At 38.1% G+C, this 18,272-nt stretch overlaps 1 protein-coding gene across 2 annotated transcripts in view; it reads left to right on the top strand.

The window, feature by feature from the left end:
• Positions 1-3,269: 3,269 nt before the first annotated feature.
• RASA1 (RAS p21 protein activator 1) overlaps positions 3,270-18,272 on the top strand; it is a 45,278-nt gene continuing 30,275 nt past the window's right edge. Inside the window, exons 1-5 of one of the 2 annotated variants that reach the window (XM_058044495.1) lie at positions 3,270-3,649; positions 12,345-12,494; positions 13,754-13,889; positions 14,646-14,716; positions 17,458-17,575. In XM_058044495.1, the coding sequence (XP_057900478.1) occupies positions 3,270-3,649; positions 12,345-12,494; positions 13,754-13,889; positions 14,646-14,716; positions 17,458-17,575 (855 nt within the window). Of the gene's footprint in view, positions 3,650-12,344; positions 12,495-13,753; positions 13,890-14,645; positions 14,717-17,457; positions 17,576-18,272 lie in introns of those variants that run through there. The other variant, XM_058044496.1, reaches the window with a different exon arrangement.

Genomic DNA, 18,272 nt, shown 5'->3' with positions numbered 1-18,272 from the left:
GGAATGCAGGTGTTCAGACATCTCCAGGAGAGAGGGCCCCATCACCTGTAATGGTGACTTGGGAAAAAAAAAATGTTATCACTCCGAATGTTTTCATTCGTCCTCTTTCTTATCTCTACTTTATATATTGAGCAGGATGTCATATGGTCTGGAACACCCTTCTAGACAGTTGGGGTCACCTGTCCTGGTTGTGTCTCCTCCCAGCCCCCATGCACCCACAACTTCCTTGCTAGCATGGCAAGTGTATGAAAAGCAGAAAAGCAATATATGTAGCATGACAGCTATGCAGGTAGGGAGAAGCAACACTCTCTGTAACGGTTCATTTTATACTTGTGGCAGTACAAGGGGAAGAACTGGAATAGTTGGAGCATTCCAGGTTCTTCATTACTGGAAAGCTGCTTTCTTATGACTGTCCTATGACAGAAAGACTGAAAATTCCCCTGCTGCTATTAATTTCTGAAATGGGATAAAACTTTAGAAAGGCAGAAACTGTGTTCAAGCAAATAGAGAGAGGCAGGAAATAAGGAGTGAAAGGGAATGTTTGTGGTATTTGTATCTACTATAAAAGTAATACCTTCCCTTTTAATAACTGAAAGCCACTTTATGTGGCTTTTCACCCTAATAATTAGGGTGTTTACCAGCTTTCAAATTTTGTTAAAAACCCTAATTGATTCTCTGGCATATATGTGAAATAGCTTCTTACTTTACTGATGGAGAAAGAATAACCTTGCTCAAATTACTTGCCCAATGCCATACAACTCAGTGACTCCAGCCTGAACACCTGAGCTCCTAATAAGGCATACATCTGCCTGGAACACCTCCCCCCTGCCACTGTTCTCAAAATATGTACTATTACATTAGCTCAAACTAGGGAACATGCAAATGTACTTTTCATGGAATCTAGCCTGACACCGTTCTGACACAGCAGGGATGAAGGACTGACTATCCTAGTGTAAATTATACCAGGGATTTCAGAATAGACATATTTGCAGAAGCTCAAGAAATATCAAGAAAAATATTATTACACTTGCCCTGCCATCCAAAAACATCCATTTATAAAAAAGTTCCACGAAGGCTTGTAGCTGTAGTTTTGAGTAGTCCTGAGAGGAACAGGGAGTTGGACTCAATCCTTATAGAACACTTCCAATCTGAGATATTTCATGATTCTAAAGAGGCAGTCAAGTTGATGTGTAGTACCTTGAGCACCAACTAACTCAGGATGGCAGCTTTGCCTGCGAAGTGAACGGAAGAGGTGTGTCGGGTGCACAGAGAGGTAATAGCTCAGCTGACATTACTAGGAGCTCTTTCTCCGCAGAATCCTTTTAAAATTTAAAACTGTTCTCACCAAAATAAACCTCCTGAAAGTGTGTTGTACACAATTACCCCCTCCTGAGTGAAAATCTTAGCACAGCTGTCCTTCCAACCCCCACGCACATGCTGCTGCCCTTGAAGGCACTTAGAAAATATTTTCTCATAAAGGGAATCTTTAAAATATTTACACTGTATTTCTGTATTTTGGCTTATTGCTACTGCTACAGTGACAAGGTTAAAATTATTTTGTTTAGAAATCTGTGAAAAAAAGCAAGAAGCAGTAAAGGGAAAGCCACAGAGAGAGCAGCAGCATGTGTGTGCCTACAATATTCCTTGAAACTACAATTTCTTAAAGCAGAAAACCAGCAGTAAATGGGTGCATTACAATGATATAGACTGAGGGCTAAAGCCAGCCCTTTAGCTCTTTTCACTGTGACCCTGGGCACAAAACCAGCATAATTCCCCATGTCATAGTAGTGTAAGTTGGAAGCAGAGTTTGCCCTCAGAAGGAAAGATATGAAACAATTTCAGCAGATAAACAGAGCTTGAGAGCTGTGAAAGTGGGAGCAATAGTTTGTTTTAGTTGCCTCAGGAAAAATTCACTTAATACTTTTGGGTAATGCAAAGCTTTGAAAACCTGAATGTTTAGATGCCTTTTGAGAATTGTAGAGAAACATGCAAGTGTAAACGTGCTGCTATTTGTAAGCTCTTTTAACACTGGGAGAAAAATACAAAATCTAAAGATATCTACATACTGCACTGACTGGTAATGGCAATCACATGATGTCTTCTTGATCCCAGAGGTATTTAGTTGTGAACTGAAGCTGATATACCAAATAATCCACTTTAGGCAGAAAAATGGTTGATGGTGAAGGTAGGTTTAGGTTTGCATAAAGTGGGATTGAGAGCTTGCAAGCTTCAGTAACATGACAAAAGACAGTTTCAGGGAAGTACAGAGTAAAGTAGACAAGGAGTCACAGTTCTTACAAGGTAAACAGTACCACCAGGATGTATTTTTAAATACTGTTAGAATTGAATCTGAATCATTAAGGCTGGAAAATATCACCAAGATCATCAAGTCTAACCATCAACCGAACACTGACAGGTCCACCATGAAACCATGTCCTCATGCACCATATCCACATGGTTTTTGAATACTTTCAAAGATGGCAAATCCACTGTTGCCCCAGGACTCTGTTCCAGTGTTTGACGACCCTTTCAGTGAAATATTTTTTCCTAATATCCAGTGTAATGCTCCCTTGACAAAAACATTTCCACTTGTTCTATAAATACTTGAAGGGAGGGCATAGTGAGGTGGGGACTGGTCTCTTCTATTGTATTTGCAATGGCAGGACAAATCAAAACGGTTTCAAACCCAGATAGAGGAGACTCAGATTACAGAATAAGATGATTGGAAGACACTCAATAGCGTTTCTTCACTGTTAGGGTGGTCAAGCATTGGAACGCCTTGCCTAGGGAGGTAATGAAGTCATCATCCCTGTAGGTGTTCAAAAGGCATGGCTCTGGTCCTGGATCATACGGGTTCAGAGCTGTGTTGTGCTCACGTTGTGTTAAACTAGTGAATCACCCTACTACCGCACGCTCCCACCCCTCGGCCGCGGAACGAAACCTGTCCCCCTGGCCCGGCCGGGCCGCGCAGCCCGCGCAAGCGCAGAGGTGCCGCGCAAGCGCGGAGCTCCCCGGGCGGGCGGCGCTTCCCTGGGGCGGCTGCGGGCCGAGGCAGCCGCGTAGGGCCCTGTGGAGCGGTCCAGCCCCCGCCCAGCCGGGCATTGTTCCCGGCCGTCTCTGCCGGGAAGTTTCAGCCGCGTCCCAGTCCACTGCCTGCCGGGTCGGGGGGGGGGGGGGGGGGGGCGTGGTGGGGGCAGGGGCCCGGAGCCCGGAGCCCGGAGCCCCTTTGTCGCCTCCTCCCCGGTGTAAAGCTGCCGGTGAGGCTCAACATGATGGCGGCCGAGGCCACGGGTGAGGAGGGCGGCTCGGGTGCTGTGGCCGGGACGGCGGGAGCCGCCGCGGCCGGTGAGCTGGAGCACTGCCCCGCCTTGTGCCGCGGTCGGGCGCCGGAGCCGCAAGGCCCCTTCCTGGTCGGCGGCGGCCCCCCAGGCGGGCCGGATTTGTGCTCAGTTCTGGAGCTACTGGAGCTGGGCGTGGGGCCAGCCCTTCCAGCGGCCGCTGCGGCTGCTGATCCCGGCTTCCCCCCGTTGCCGCCCCCCCCAGCATTGGCCGGGGGGCTGGGGACAGTGGACGAGGGAGACTCACTGGACGGGCCGGAGTACGAGGAAGAGGAGGTGGCCATTCCGCTCAACGCGCCCCCCACCAATCAGTGAGTACCCGCCACCCCCGCCTCAGTCCCTGTGGGGAGTGGGTACCGCGGCCCCGGGCCCCCACCGCTGGCCGGGGAGACAGTGTGTCAAACTCGGCTGGCTGTCTCGCAGAAGTTTTGCGTCCCACCTCTTCACTTTCCCTCCCTCCTGCTGTTCCGTTCCAGCAGGAAGTTTGCTTCACGGGGACACTGCCCGTGGTCTATGGAGCGCAGCCCACCCGCAAGTCAGGAGAGTGAACGGCGGCAGCAGGGAGGTCGGACTCCTTCCCCTTCACGGGGAGCTGGTCCTCCGGTACTGAGTGGCATCAGCTCACGGGAAAAAGGCGGCTGAATTAGTTTTTAGCAAGTTTTCATAGCAGTACTGCAGAGGCTGCCAGGAAGAGTGAGTTATTCTGGTTATCGTTTAAACTACCTGTTGGGGAGACGTTTCCAGTCACTGGTAGCCCCTTCACGGTAGAGTAATAAACTTAATTTCTGTAAATAGAGTAAAAAAACCCCATCCATGGTATAAAAGACCTAATTTACCATGTCATCATTTTGTGTTGCATTGCTTTCTGTTAAAAAAAAAAAAAAAGAAGATAACTTATATTTTCCATTTCATATAGAAACAGCCAAAGTAATGCCCACTTGTTGGATCTTTTTAAAAATTCAGGCAGTCTTGAGTCATGGACTTAAAAGGAATTAAAATAATTTCCAATTTTAAAAATGTTAACAGAGAGATATTTTTATAAATGTTTTAACTGCCTTGCTGCTCAGCCAATTTAAAGTTGTTTTCATAAAGGCTATGCTTGGAGAGAGGAGACATTTGGAATAAACTATAAACTTATAATTAAATTTTACTGTATTTATCCGTACATCAGTTTAATTTGGATTCCTTTAGTGCTGGTACTAGAAAGAATCTTCCACTAGAGGCAGACTAGTTCTTTGTTTAAGTTGTGTGAAGTATAAGATCAGATAATGTTATATAGAGTCCATGTAATTAGTAAATACTCTTAATACAACCTTTGGATTTCACTATAGAAAATCTGCAGGTTTACTCAAAGCACTTCCAAGGTGTGTGTTAGAATAGAAAATAAGCGTTTTCTTCCATATCCTTATCCTATTCTCCCCAAACTGAAATGGTTTCAGAGGCTTGCATTTTTTCATTAGTGTAATTTCTATAAATGTGTTGTTTTTGTAGTTCTTGCGTATAGTGGATAATTTAGGGAATAACATACAGTTGTATTTTAAGAGACATATTTAGATAGGTAGAAAGTTAACTAATAATCTGTGTGAAATTTTGGATTTCTTCTTTATATTCTGTCATAACTTGACTAGCAGAGTTAACTTTGGCATTATGTTACATACTCTTACGATTTCAGGAGCCATTTTCATTTTAAGTAGGACATAAAATTATAATAGCCTTTATAACAAACTTCTCTGAGCTTGTTTTGCAGATTAAAAAAACAAGCACAAAGCAAACAAAAAGGCTCAAACACAAACCAGACACAATATGAGTTCCCAGTCTTCCAATTTTTAGGCTATAAAGATGTTACAAATGCTTTTTTAAACATGAGTATGCTTTGAAATAGTGTAGATTTGGCATTCTTGCTTTTGTAGTAACTAGTACAGAGAGATGGGAAATGAAGCACCTGCAGGTTCTGCACTTCCCATGAGGATGCTATAAATATGGTTTGCTCAGGGAGATCTGGGGAATATATCTAATTTTATTGTGTATTCTTTAATATTCAAGCAGTGGCAAGATACTAGCATATAAGACCTTCTCTTTATTCACAAACTCAGAATCTCACAGTAGTTGATTTTTTTAATCTTTGATCTGGAGTGAAGCTAATTTGAGGCTTGTCTATTCAGTATGTGTGTGTGTGTGTATGCACTTTCATTTTTATAGAGCACAGCAGTGGTGTGTTTCTGTTGCAGCTTAATGCCAGGTGGGATGCACAGGATACTAGGGAATAAAGGTAATGCTGAGTTTGTTTAGGTCATCTTTCCCCTTGCTTTCTGCCCCATTTGCAGACCTCAGAGACAGAGACTCAAATAGCATAAGGAAATGCCTTGGGATTTAATGAATGAATGAATGCTGATTTTTTAATGTATTTGATTTAAAATTATTTTCTGTCCTAGCATTGCATTAATGTGGCAGGAACCATTCCAGTATTGCTGCAAAACTTGCATTTTCATATAGTGTTTTTTGAGCAGCGCTTATCAGTTTGAAATGGAAATCAGTTGAAATCTGAAAGTGATCAACCACGCAAAATGAAAGAGACTGTCAAAATACTCTTTGGTTAAAACAAATCTTGCCCAAAGTAGATATATTCTTCCAGTCACTCTTGGAGTTTGTTCAGGCAGTATAATAAGAAAAAACTGAAGATGAAGACCGAGAAATACGAATAAGAATGGATTTCATTAAAGTAGACCATTTTCCTCATCATACAGTGAAGTTCTAGTATCTTCACATGAGTATTCGAGGTGGCAAGCTGAAAGTTCTGCATTTGTTTCAGTAACTCAAGAGAAAAATTTTTCTGAATAATTGCAGAAGGCCTTTTTCCAGACTAATGAAGGAATCTGTTACACTATAAATTATCAGGAAATAATGTTGGTGTGTTTAGTTAGGTACCTGTATAAAGAAAATGAAATGTGATGTCAATAGATTTTAGCGTGTGAGGTTTCTTTGTTTAGCAGTTAATGTAGTTAGCATAGAATATTGTCTTTATTAGATAATGATTTTCTTTAGTGGTTCCTGTTGTGCATGGAAGACAACACCTTGTTTTTCAAAAGTCGGAGGGTAGTGTATTCTGGGCTGCTTCCGGTGAGATGTGTGGTGTTAGAAGTAGTCTTAAATGAGTGGTTAAACACAGTGAAACAATATTGTACCTAACCTACTGCAGGAAGTGAAGCAGTAAGTAAACTGAGTGTGTTAGTTCATAAGTAAATGAAAACTTTAGATAAATAAAACCAGAAGTAGGACAGCATTTGAAGCCAGAAGTTTGAGGATGATTTTTCAGTAGTTTAATCAGTATTTCTAGTTAACATTGGAGAATATAATTTTGTTTAAACAGTAACTAGAATGTCTTTACATGCTCTTTATTTAGTTTTTATTTTGTGTCATTGATTGAGTCCCATAATACCAGTGTGGGACTTTGGCAGTTCTTTTACTAGCCTACCCCATTGAGAAGTGTAATACTGTACTGTGTTTTTTCAAGTTTTTTTGTCTATATGTTCTGTGGTTGTGAAGGAAAGGTGAACACAGATTTTCTAGTGAGGGCTTAGGTCTCTTCAGAATAGGACTCCATATTTTGGTTCAAGCATAAATTTGCAAAATTCCCATAGTAGTTTTCCAGTTTCTTTCATATCTTTCTCCCCAGAAAAATAAGCATCTTGTAATATGTCTTGCTGGTAGGCATAGTGGAAGAGAGGAGAAGACGTCTTGTTTTAATATAGTCTTTGTACTGCGCATAAGTATTGCAGGGTTGGTTCCTCAGTGTCCCTCCAGTGTATGGTCAGTACTAGTAAAATGTTCAGAGCTTGACAGAGTTTATACACTTGACCTGCTTTATTTACTTTTATGCACTATTTAAAGACTGAAGGTGGTCTTGAATAGTTTTTATTTTTATATAAAATGTTTTCTCTATCAGTCTTGTTAGTGATGCAACAGAAAAAGGTTTCTATTATTAAATTTTAATATATTTAATATATAATATATTTAAATGCTATTATCTTTTAATCATATTTTGTGCTGAAGGTGGTGAGAAGTAATCAGCATGGATTTATAATAGGAAAATTGTGCTTAATCAACCTAAGAGCTTTCTGTGATGTAGTCATTGACTTGGGGGAGAAAGGGAGAGAGTTTTCCATAACTTACTAAGGCTTTTGACACTGTCTTCTGTAGTCTTCTTGCAGGCATACTGATGGAGTATAACTTAGGTTAAACGACATGAGGTGCATTGAAAACAGGTTGAATGACTAGGAACAGAGCATGGTGATCAGCAGCTCGAAGTCCAGATAGAAGCAAATTACTGGGAGTATTCCCTAGGGTGCCTTCATGGGTCAGTACTGTGACCTGCTTAGATAGAGTGCATGCACCCTTAGCAAGTTCACAGATAATGCAAAATTGAAAGAGGAGAAGCTGAAACATCAGGTAGCTGTGCTGACATCCAGGGTGATGTGGACAGGCTGGAGAATTGGGCTGCGGGACAGCTTGTGTAGTTGGACAAAGGAAACACAGAGCTCTGGCACTAGGGAGTAGTAACACTAAGCACGTGGTGGGGCTAAACAGCTGGAAAGCAGCTCTGCAGAGAAGCATGTGGGCATGAGGATGTGAACAAAGCCAGCAGTGTGCCTGTGTGGCAAAACTTCACACGTGCTTTTCCCACATGTAAAAAGGAAATATGTAAATAAAGATTGGTTGTACAGTGTGACATGCTTCTACACGTAATACCAGCTGCCTCCTTCCATATAGTAAATTCACCATCTACTGCCTTTTTGTGAATGGCTTGTTCCTTGCACAGGTCTTGTGGTGTGGTGGGGGCCAGAAGCCATATAGCTATACTGCAAACTTGCTAAATGCATCCCTCCTGACAATAGAAATGGCTGGCTGGGCCTAATGGGGCTCGTGTGACTACCCAACATCTTCCATGTAGCTTGGGAAAATATAGGGATCTCTTGTTTGTGTGTGGACCAGAGGTTGCAGCTCTGACTGCAGTGCAGATCATTCCATGAGGTTCATGACTTGACCTATGGTTGTCAGCCGCTCAGTGTGGCGGTGGTATAGGCACCATTCTTCTGTGCACCTGTATGTTGCATGTGTGGATATAGAGGCTCTTTGTGATATTGTGTCTTTGTCTGCATGTTGTAATTGAATTGTGATAGATAGAGTTGGAGTTCTGAACATGTTGTTTTTGAAATAAACTGGCAGATGGGAGTATTTTCATGCACAGTTTTGACAATTTTCTGAAACATGGAAGCATTTTACTGGTATTCTCGTAGAAGCAAAATAAAGAACAATTACACAGGTTTCTTAAAGCAGGCAAGTTAAACAGGTAGTCACAGAAAAAAACACCTTAATTGCAATCTATAATTGATAGAGCATTTTATAGTTGAATAATTTTATAACATATGCTTGCAAGGCTACTTATACTTACTCTCTTTCAATGCATGTTATAACAGTAACTGCATTGTTAGAGTACTAGCTGTGATTCAGAATGTCATTGAATTATGTTTGCTCAAAACACAGTGAAAGGAGTGGATTGTCAGCATTTAAAAAAAATGCAAAGGTAATTTTAGAAATACAGAAGTGTTCCTAGGTAGGGTCAGGCAAACAAGCAGAGATGACTGATGAGAAATTATAGGGATCTTGTCTTTGGCAATGATGGAGGATGTACATCTAAGTAGTAGTGCGTTAGAATTTTGAGTGTAAGAACTTGTAAGTCACAGTCATTTGGCAACTTATTTATGATAAGCTAGGCAGGTTTTTAATGTGATACTTTCACATCCAAACTTTAATTCCTTTCATGAGACTTATAGTAGACCATACATAGCAATTCCTTTTGCATTCAGTAAGAATCTCTATGGTTGGCTTTGCTTTGGACTGAAAACAATAAATTTGAAATTGTTTTGATTGCAAAATATTGAAGTTGTAAATCTTGAGGTAGAAAACTCAGAGGGAGAGGTGGTTTCCTGTGATGTATTTTTGCTGAAATACTCAGGCTTCACTCAACTACCTGATTGGAGCTTAAAACGAAAGGATCTGGGAGTCACTTTATTTCATTTCAGAAATGATGGTAGCCTGTTTATTTCCATCAGAGTGTTCTGTGTTCTGTTCTCTTAGTTAGGAGTATGGCTAGCTCTGTAGTTTACTCATTTCTGTTCTACTTTCTTTGGATAAAACTGACTATTGGATGGATCTTTCTTTGTAGTGCAGCATAAGAGATGTTAAAATCTTTCATTAGTGCTCATTAGGTTAGTCAATACCCTTAAATGAGATTGAGTACTGCAGTTTTGTAAAACAGTGTTTACTGTTTGCTATCAAAGTCCTTGAAGATTATGATGGGAAGTTGCAGAATGTATCTTTCTATAATACTAAAAACTGGTGATAGAAGGATGGGTTATATGACATTGATTCTGACAGTGATGTCTTTCAGTGCTCCTGGATTATGTATTATGTGAATAAACTGTTTTTATTGATGTATTTTATTGATGAAACTGCTCTTTGAAAAAATGTAGTTATTTCTTGACAACCGTTTTGCATACTCTAAAGGTATTATACAAGTTTGCACTTAAATGTGTATCCTATTTTTTTAAAGATATGTAAAACCTACAAGGTTTCCTGAGTATATCACTTGAGCTGTTTTCTCATGTCATTGCTCAATATTGACTACTTTACTGTCATTTGTATTAAATTTAGTGTTAATGCTTATTTCTGCGACTAGTACTATACTGTAATTTGGTACATTACACTAATGCAGTGTGAGCTGTAAATACAGCTGAGTGGTTTTTTCCATCAGAAGTTAACATTTTATATGTGAGTTCAGTGACACTGAATGTATTTGCACTCAGAAGTTAACTTAATATTTTTATTTCCAAAACCAAACTTTTCCTTAAATGTTTTACCAGGTAATAAATGTCTCCTGGTACACTTGATATAAAAGTGTTGAATGGGACAAAGTATAGCCTGTTCAGTGTTAAAGGATGTGGCATATAACAATATATATATATTGCCATCACCAGCAACGAGGGTGTCTTTTTTGTTTGAAGCTCCTGAACTGAGAATTGGGGCACCTAAATTTGTGCTGTTGTTGTTAGAAATCCTGGTCCTTTACAGAAAAATTCTTCTATCTGCTCCTGCCTTTCTATTTATTCTGTAAAATTTTTGTGTAATTTGCATTCTTATTGAGACTCTCACTTCTTCATTTTGAAATTGTGCCTTTCTTTAAATTTGGCATTTTAATGCAATGGGTCTCTCAATAGAATTAAGATTATTTTCCTCAAGTGTGTGTTAAATAGGAGCAAATAAAAACTCAATTAATCTGTTATTAGTCTAGAATAGAAATGGAATGTTGAGGAGTTATATACTTCATGAAAGTCAGTCTGTCCGGGAAAGCAATGCCAGTTGCAACGTGCTGGGAGCAAACTCACTCAGGTTTCAGCTGCGCTGGGCACACTGACACACAGAATATTTAATCTTAATCTTACTTGATAATCAGCTGTCTTTGTTTTGCTTCATTTCCTAAAAGACTCTCCTTGTCGAGAAGGCATGACCACTTCTTTGTGTCTGTCTCTGAATGACAGATTTCTGCTCATGAATGAAGCTGCTTTGCTCTGGAATGGAATGACACAGGCTCTTGCTGATTTAACTAGGTCTGCAGTAGTTGCAAGTTTTAAATGTTGTACAGACACAACAGTGCTTCTACTGGTTTAGCTTGTTTTGATCAGGATGAGGAAGAGAAGCAAGGGGGAGCAATACTAGCAAGCACCCAGGTTTGTCAGGTTAAACAGTATTTATACTTGTGCTGCTCCTAATGGTGAAATGGTGTTTTTTGGTTTGGTTTATCAAGGTTTTGTTCTGATGAAAGCTCTCAAAGCTTTTTTTTCCATTTCGTAGAAAAAAATTGCTTTTGTTCAGATTTTATCAACAGCTCAACTTTTAATTTTTTAAAATTTTGAAGCTGTATGCTGTGAAATATTTGATATTTTTGCATATATTGATTCAAGAGATCATTTACATATCTTCTAAATTGCATGTTTGTGAATCTTACAAAACAGTCTGAAGTGTTAGAGCTAAATGGTATGTGATCTGAAGTGGTGAAGGATTTTAATTGTCTAAAACACTGGCTGTTTTGAAGCTGACAGTTTCTGAGTGTAAAAATTAAAGGTTTGATCAAGCAAAATTAGGTGGAGGAGCTAATGAATTATTGCAATATATAGCTCTGGACCATGCTGTGGCTTGGTGAAGGTAATGAGAAGAATGGCTGTCTTTGAAAACTGCTCTATATCACTACTTTCTTGAAAGAAGAACAAGTTAATCTTGATCATTTGAAGTAGAACAAGTGTTCTGACACAGGCTGTATAAATAAACTGAGAAAGGTGATTGGATGCTTGAATGGCAGCAGTAGATTAAAGATTTCCTTTGTCATATTTTGCAGTCTGTGATTGCCATGTATCAGCACTCACTTTTGATTGAGAGAGTGCATGTTGTGATTAGAAAAGTTGATTTTGGGGCTGGATGGTGGCCTGGTGACTGCTGTCCAATTCTTTACTGGCTTTGCTGCAGCAGCATCACTATCAGCTGAGGAACAGTCTGATAGAATTCACTTCTGCGCTTGTGCCTTTGGGATACTGAGCCTGAACTGACATCTTTGTAGGCTTAAAATACAGTAATTCTAAGCCAGGTCAGTCACCTCAGTTTCTGTTTTTTTAAAGTAAACAAATTAAGGAGGAGATAAAAACTATTATATGTGTAGAGTCTCTGCCTCTTAGGGTTGTTCCTTGGGGAAAGTAGGTTATCTGGAAAACTGCTATGTTAAAAATACTGTTTTTGGAAATGAGTCATCTAGGAGGTTGAACTTGTAACAATGTGATTCACAAAGTTTTGGAGTTATATGGGTTTTGACTGAAAGATTTTCTTCCTTTCACAGGTCTATTTTCTGAAAGTAAACAAAACCCTTAAGTTCTAAGGATGCCCATTGTTACTCTTTTTCAGATGGTATCATGGAAAACTTGACAGAACAATTGCAGAAGAACGTCTTCGACAAGCGGGAAAACCTGGAAGTTACCTTATTCGAGAGAGTGATCGGAGACCAGGTTCATTTGTGCTTTCATTCCTTAGTAAAACAAATGTCAATCATTTTAGGTGAGAATTAAGTGTTTTATTTTGATCTATCTACTTTTTGTTTCAGAACACAATAAAGTGAACAATGATTGCATTATAATGCAGTATTTTTGGCTCTTAAAGCTTTGATTGTACAGCTTTTTACTTGTGTTTGATTGTTTTAAATCATGCTACTTTAAAATTACTTTGTAGGGTGAAGAACCGAAGTGTGAGGAAACCAAAAATATCTGGATAGAGAAGCTTGCCTAAAGTGGTTTGAGTAGACTTAAAGCACCCTGCAGGTTTCATTAGTCAGTGAAGGAGATTGTTTTGTGTCTGTTCCATAGTAATCATTGTAGTTATCATAGTTAAAGTGTTAGCACACCTGGTTGCTTCCTTAATTTTGAGGGGAAAAAACACACCCCAAACAAACAAACACTTCCCAAAACAAACAAAAAAACCCCAAACAAGCAAAAAAAAGCCCAAAGCAAAAGCCACAAATAGATTATATGTTTAGTAATTGAAAGGTTTGCTGGAAACAGCTTTCAGCATATGTCCTGAGTGTTGTTTTCTGACTTCTGTTGCAGTGTTATATGCTTATGAGCTTGGACTTAATATCTGAAGATTCATCTTTGTATGCATTTTACATTACTTCTTTCTGGAAGAAACAGCTTAATTCAGATTATGCATTAACTACTGAAATGGTTGTGTGAGCTTTTTCCCATTAGATATAAATTTTTTAAATTGAGTTTCAGGAGATACTTTGATTATTCCAAAATAATTTTTTAACATTTAATATGGATGCTAAACTAACTGTAACGAAATGACTAATTTTTGATGGTGTTTGTTTTCTGCGTTGTGTAGTTTTGAGGTGTAGTAATTTTTTGTTAAAGTACTTTGCTACTTTGTTCATTTTGTGCCTATTATAAAAGGTGTTTGTTGTGCATGATACAAGTAATAATGCTGTTGTGTAGTAGTGCATTATTTCAGTTTTCCAGGATGTTCACGCTTACTTTTTTTTATTTTATTTCATTTAGTTCTGAAAAATGTGCTGTCTTTTTCTGTGAATCAGCACTTTCTTTAGATAAAAAACTGGTGGCTTATAAAATATATGTATGAATATTTTTGATAAAATATTCATTAGGTTTTTTTACATGTTTACAGAGGGTATGTAATACTGTATTTTGCTGAATGTAGGCGCTGTTTTAAGAATTAAACATGATGCTAATTTCCTTTTCTTAAAAAAAAATTGGTAGCAAAATTTTTTCTAATGTCAAGCTTCTGTTTTTTATTATTAACAGGATTATTGCCATGTGTGGAGACTACTACATTGGTGGACGTCGCTTTGCTTCACTCTCAGACCTGATCGGTTATTACAGTCATGTGTCCTGCTTGCTGAAAGGGGAAAAGCTCTTATTTCCAGTAGCACCTCCAGAGGCAAGTAAAAAAAATTCCTGAAGACCAACGTACTAAAACGTTTGTAACTTTAATCACAATTCAAAATTTTCTTTGGGAAAAAAATTTTAGAAAGTTTCCTGTTGTTTGGCATAGGCATACGTGGGACTATAGGGAGTATAAAAATGCATTTTTACTGATACAAAGTAATGATGAAAAAAATTGCTATTTAATAAAAATACATAATGAGGAAGATATAGGTATTGCAGTTATTGCACAATGTAGTAACATCATTTTAAGTAGACAGAGAAAACAAGACAATACTTGTTATCTTGTAATAAAGTTCAGTTCTTGTAATAAAGAGCACTGTTACTGTGTAACTATCACTATTCTGTCACATTTTGGATATCTAGCAATAGTTTCAAAATGCATCCTGTAGATAGCCAAGGTTTCTTTCACATGCCCATCCTTAAAACAACTAAAGTAATTAAAATGAAAAAAAACCACTGCAAAATATCCCCTGTAACAAAACCCGAAACCTGAATAAAGATGTTTCTGAATTTTAAAATTCGGGATGTTATTTCCACTCTAAGTGAAAAAAAAATTTTAAGTAAGTGCTCTTAGTTCAACAAATTATATGTTTCTAGTTGACAGTGGTTTTGAGCTTTGGAAATAAAAAACTGGCAAGGTTCTGTTCTTTGCCTCAGAATAGCATAAGGCTGGGGAAAAAGATTCTACAGTATAGAATATACAGTACAGAGTAAAGAGAAAAAAACATTGCTCTTTTTTAAATTGTAGCCTGTGGAAGACAGAAGGCGAGTTCGAGCAATTCTGCCTTACACCAAAGTGCCAGAAACTGATGAAATAAGGTATGTTTGAGTAACAGCAGTAGCTGTGAAATTCTCAAGAGTATTCATAAATAGTTATAATTTACGTACGTGTTTGTATGCAAATATTTTCCAGTTGCATCTTAAACTTGATGTGGTTAGATTAACAGATTATATCTCTCTGTTCTTTGGTTTGAAATAAGAGTAAGACATTTTGTTCTTGGTATATTTGTTTGCATTAATTGAATGGAAGGTACGTAAAGGTATATAGAATTAAAATCTTATAATTTTGAAATATGTTTATAAAGCCCTAGATTTTTACCAAAAGGACAAATTTATGTGTCAAAGAATTCTGTATGGAAATGCCTTATCTGAGTGTGTGAAAGAAATGAGCTAGGTTTTTTTCTAAACTGACACAGAACTATTAGATGTGTAGCTGAGGGAAACAATTCAGATTACTAGAAAGAGAAAGTGGGCCTTGGCTACTTACAAATTTAAGAATGGAAGAAGTGAGTATTTCAATAGAAGACCATTTTCTGCTTACTTGGGATTGATACTGCTTTTTTGAGATAATTTTTTTCCTGCTGAAAAAATAGGAGGATTTGAAAATGATTTGTGTTGGTTTCTGGTCTCTCTAATGCAACAGATTTCATAAACTGATGTAGTACACCAGTTGAATTGGGAATTTTCTTAGGTTTAAGATTATTATCGTATGAGAGCTTTATATCCTCATTTGGATGGAAATTTAGTCCAGGATTCACAGTCCAGTCTGATCCTTTAAAGGATGATATGAGGATATTTGTTTTTGTAATTATGTGTTTTACTAAGGTAATAGACTGGGAATGGGCTCTCTAATGGCACATTGCAACTAAGGCTTCCTACTCTGTGGGAGAACAACAAAAAATAATCTTTTACGTGTCTTATTGCACCTGTCAGCTTCATAACAAAAATTATAGGCAATTAAACCTTTTCTTCCTCTTTTAGGACAGAGCTGAAATGCAGAGTTGGTGTTTTGATATCTACATGGCTAAAATAGTTCAGTTCATGGCATAGCTGAGACCAGAGTTCTCAAGTTTGTTCTAGATTGAATTAATATGCTCTTGAAGTAATTATGTATTTCAGAGAATTTTGACTTAGAATTTTAATATCATAATAAATATTTCTTAAGTTTGAAGTATTACTGAGTTAATTTCAACATGTCTTCCATGCAGTAACTATGCAGTGATGGAGGGTGCTTTTGTTGTTTGTTACCTGTTAAAGCTGAATAGTTGAATTTATTCTTTGTTTTCAATAGTGGTTTGTTTTTTCTGTTAGCCTACTTCATATGAGAGCCGTGCCACAGACATTTGCTATGAAATTTTTAATTGCAATGGTAGTTAATGAGCTTCACTCTTTATTGGTTTTCCTGTACCTTGATGCATCATGAAACATTCTTAAAATGTTAAAAATTCTGTGCTGCAGTGAAAGGTTTTCATGTGACCTGAGTTTGTGTTCTTAATATTTAAGGAGTAACTTACACAAGTCTCCAGAAATGAAAACTCCCTTAGACCAGGTGCTGGGTCCTGCACTTTGGCCTTACAATAAACTCTCTGCAGGCCTAGACAGCTGCCCAGTGGAAATGGACCTGTGGGTGTTGTTCAGCAGCTCGCTGAGGATGAGCCAGCTGTGCCCCGGTGGCCAAGAGAGTTAAGGGCATCCTGACTTGGATCAGCAGTGCTGTAGCTAGTAGGACTAAGAAGGTCATTCTTTCCCTGTGCTCAACACTGGTGAGGCCACACCTTGAGAACCATGTCCAGTTTTGGGCCATTCAAGGAAAGACATTGAGGTCCTGAAGTGTGTCCAGAGAAGGGTAATAAATATCTGGTAAAATATCTGAAGTACAAGTCCTATTAGGAGCAGCTGCAGGGCCTCAGTCTGGAGAAAAGGAGTCTCAAGGGAGATCTCATTGCTCTCTACAACTCCCTAAAAGAAGCATGTAGCCAGATAGGGTTCAGTCTCTTCTGCCAGGCAGCCAATGGCAGGATAAGAGAACATAATCTTAAATTCCCCTTTAGTCTACAGGGTTGCTTTAGGTTGGTCATTAGAGAAAAATTTTTCACAGAAAGGGTGATGAGACATTGAAATGCCGCTCATGGAGGTGGTGGAATCACTGTCTCGGAAGATTATGGATGTTGCACTTAGTGCCATTATCTGGTTGACATGTGGTATTTGGTAGTAGGTTGGACTCAGTAATATCAGAGGTAATTTCCAACCCTTTTGATTCTGTGATTCTCTGATTCTGAATGTTAATGCTTCTTATGCTTGTAGCTAATTGCATGGCATCTCTGGCAACCGCTCTGTATTCTCTTTGCATCACTTGTCTTCATATGTGAGAACATAATGAATAGGTATTCTACAACTTGCATTATGCAAGGTAATTTTTCAATGAAAGGAACATTACTTTCTTATAGACTGCTAAGGGTTATTTTACTTGTGTTGCGTATTTGATCTCTCGATAAAAAAACAATATTACTGTGTTTTAGCTATTTTTGTTTTATCCGTTAGCACATTTTGAAGTTGAGAGCACTGAAATATATGTTAGATACTAAACATAAATCAAAAGTATGAAAACTTGTATATGTGGCTACTTAACTGTGAGGAAAAATACACATGTGCTTGTAATATCAGTTCCTGCATTTTTTACTAATAGGTTTTCCCAAATATTTTATGGAAATTCATTGTGTTCTTTAAACTTTAAATTATGATTGTATCTCTGATTTAAATCTTGCTGTAACCTTCTTCAGTTTCCTTAAAGGAGACATGTTTATTGTCCATAATGAATTGGAAGATGGCTGGATGTGGGTTACAAATCTACGGACAGATGAACAAGGTCTTATTGTGGAAGACCTGGTAGAAGAAGTGGTAAGTAATTTTTGTATTCAGATTTCTTAAATGAATGGGATTTTTTTATAAAATAATACTGAACAAAAACTAGTGACATTTAATTGCCTGTTTTCTAATTGTGTAGTTTTCTGAATCTAGTAAATTCATCTAGTAGTTCTAAAAAACTGAAACAAACTTTTAAACATAGTTTATTATCAGAAAATGTTTATTCATGTTGTTCAAAGATAAGTGCAAATGAATAGTACTGTAAATTTACTGGGCATTTCCCTAAAATCTACTGTCCTGGTGAGGAATCATTCAATTGCGTTTATTTTTACAATTGCCATGAAAAGTTCGCTAACTCAGCAGAATGTAATTTTGCATTGTGGTAGATCTTTCTCTTTATTCTAGGATGAAATTTGGGTTAAAAATTTATTGGTGAGAAGAAAAAAAAGAAAAAAAAAAAGATTTTTTTATAATATCTTCTTACACAGCATGTGTGTTTTGCCAATAGCAATGTTACTTGAGATGCTTCTCATTGATGCCTATGTCCGGATGTGAATAGCTAAACTGAAGTGACGATACTAGACTTTTGATCTGTGGACTGATAGGTCAGTGGTAATTTAACGCTAGGAAGGCTGAGAAGGTTGAAACTTTCTAAAAAGTTACCACCTCTAAAGGACTTGAATCATGAATGAAGTAATCATCAGAAGTAACATTTTTGCTGAATTTTCAC

Source organism: Melospiza georgiana, chromosome Z (genome assembly GCF_028018845.1).
Source record: "Melospiza georgiana isolate bMelGeo1 chromosome Z, bMelGeo1.pri, whole genome shotgun sequence".
Classification (NCBI taxonomy): Eukaryota; Metazoa; Chordata; class Aves; order Passeriformes; family Passerellidae; genus Melospiza; species Melospiza georgiana.
Note: the sequence above shows the minus strand (reverse complement) of the source record. Positions and strands in the feature narration are given on the sequence as shown.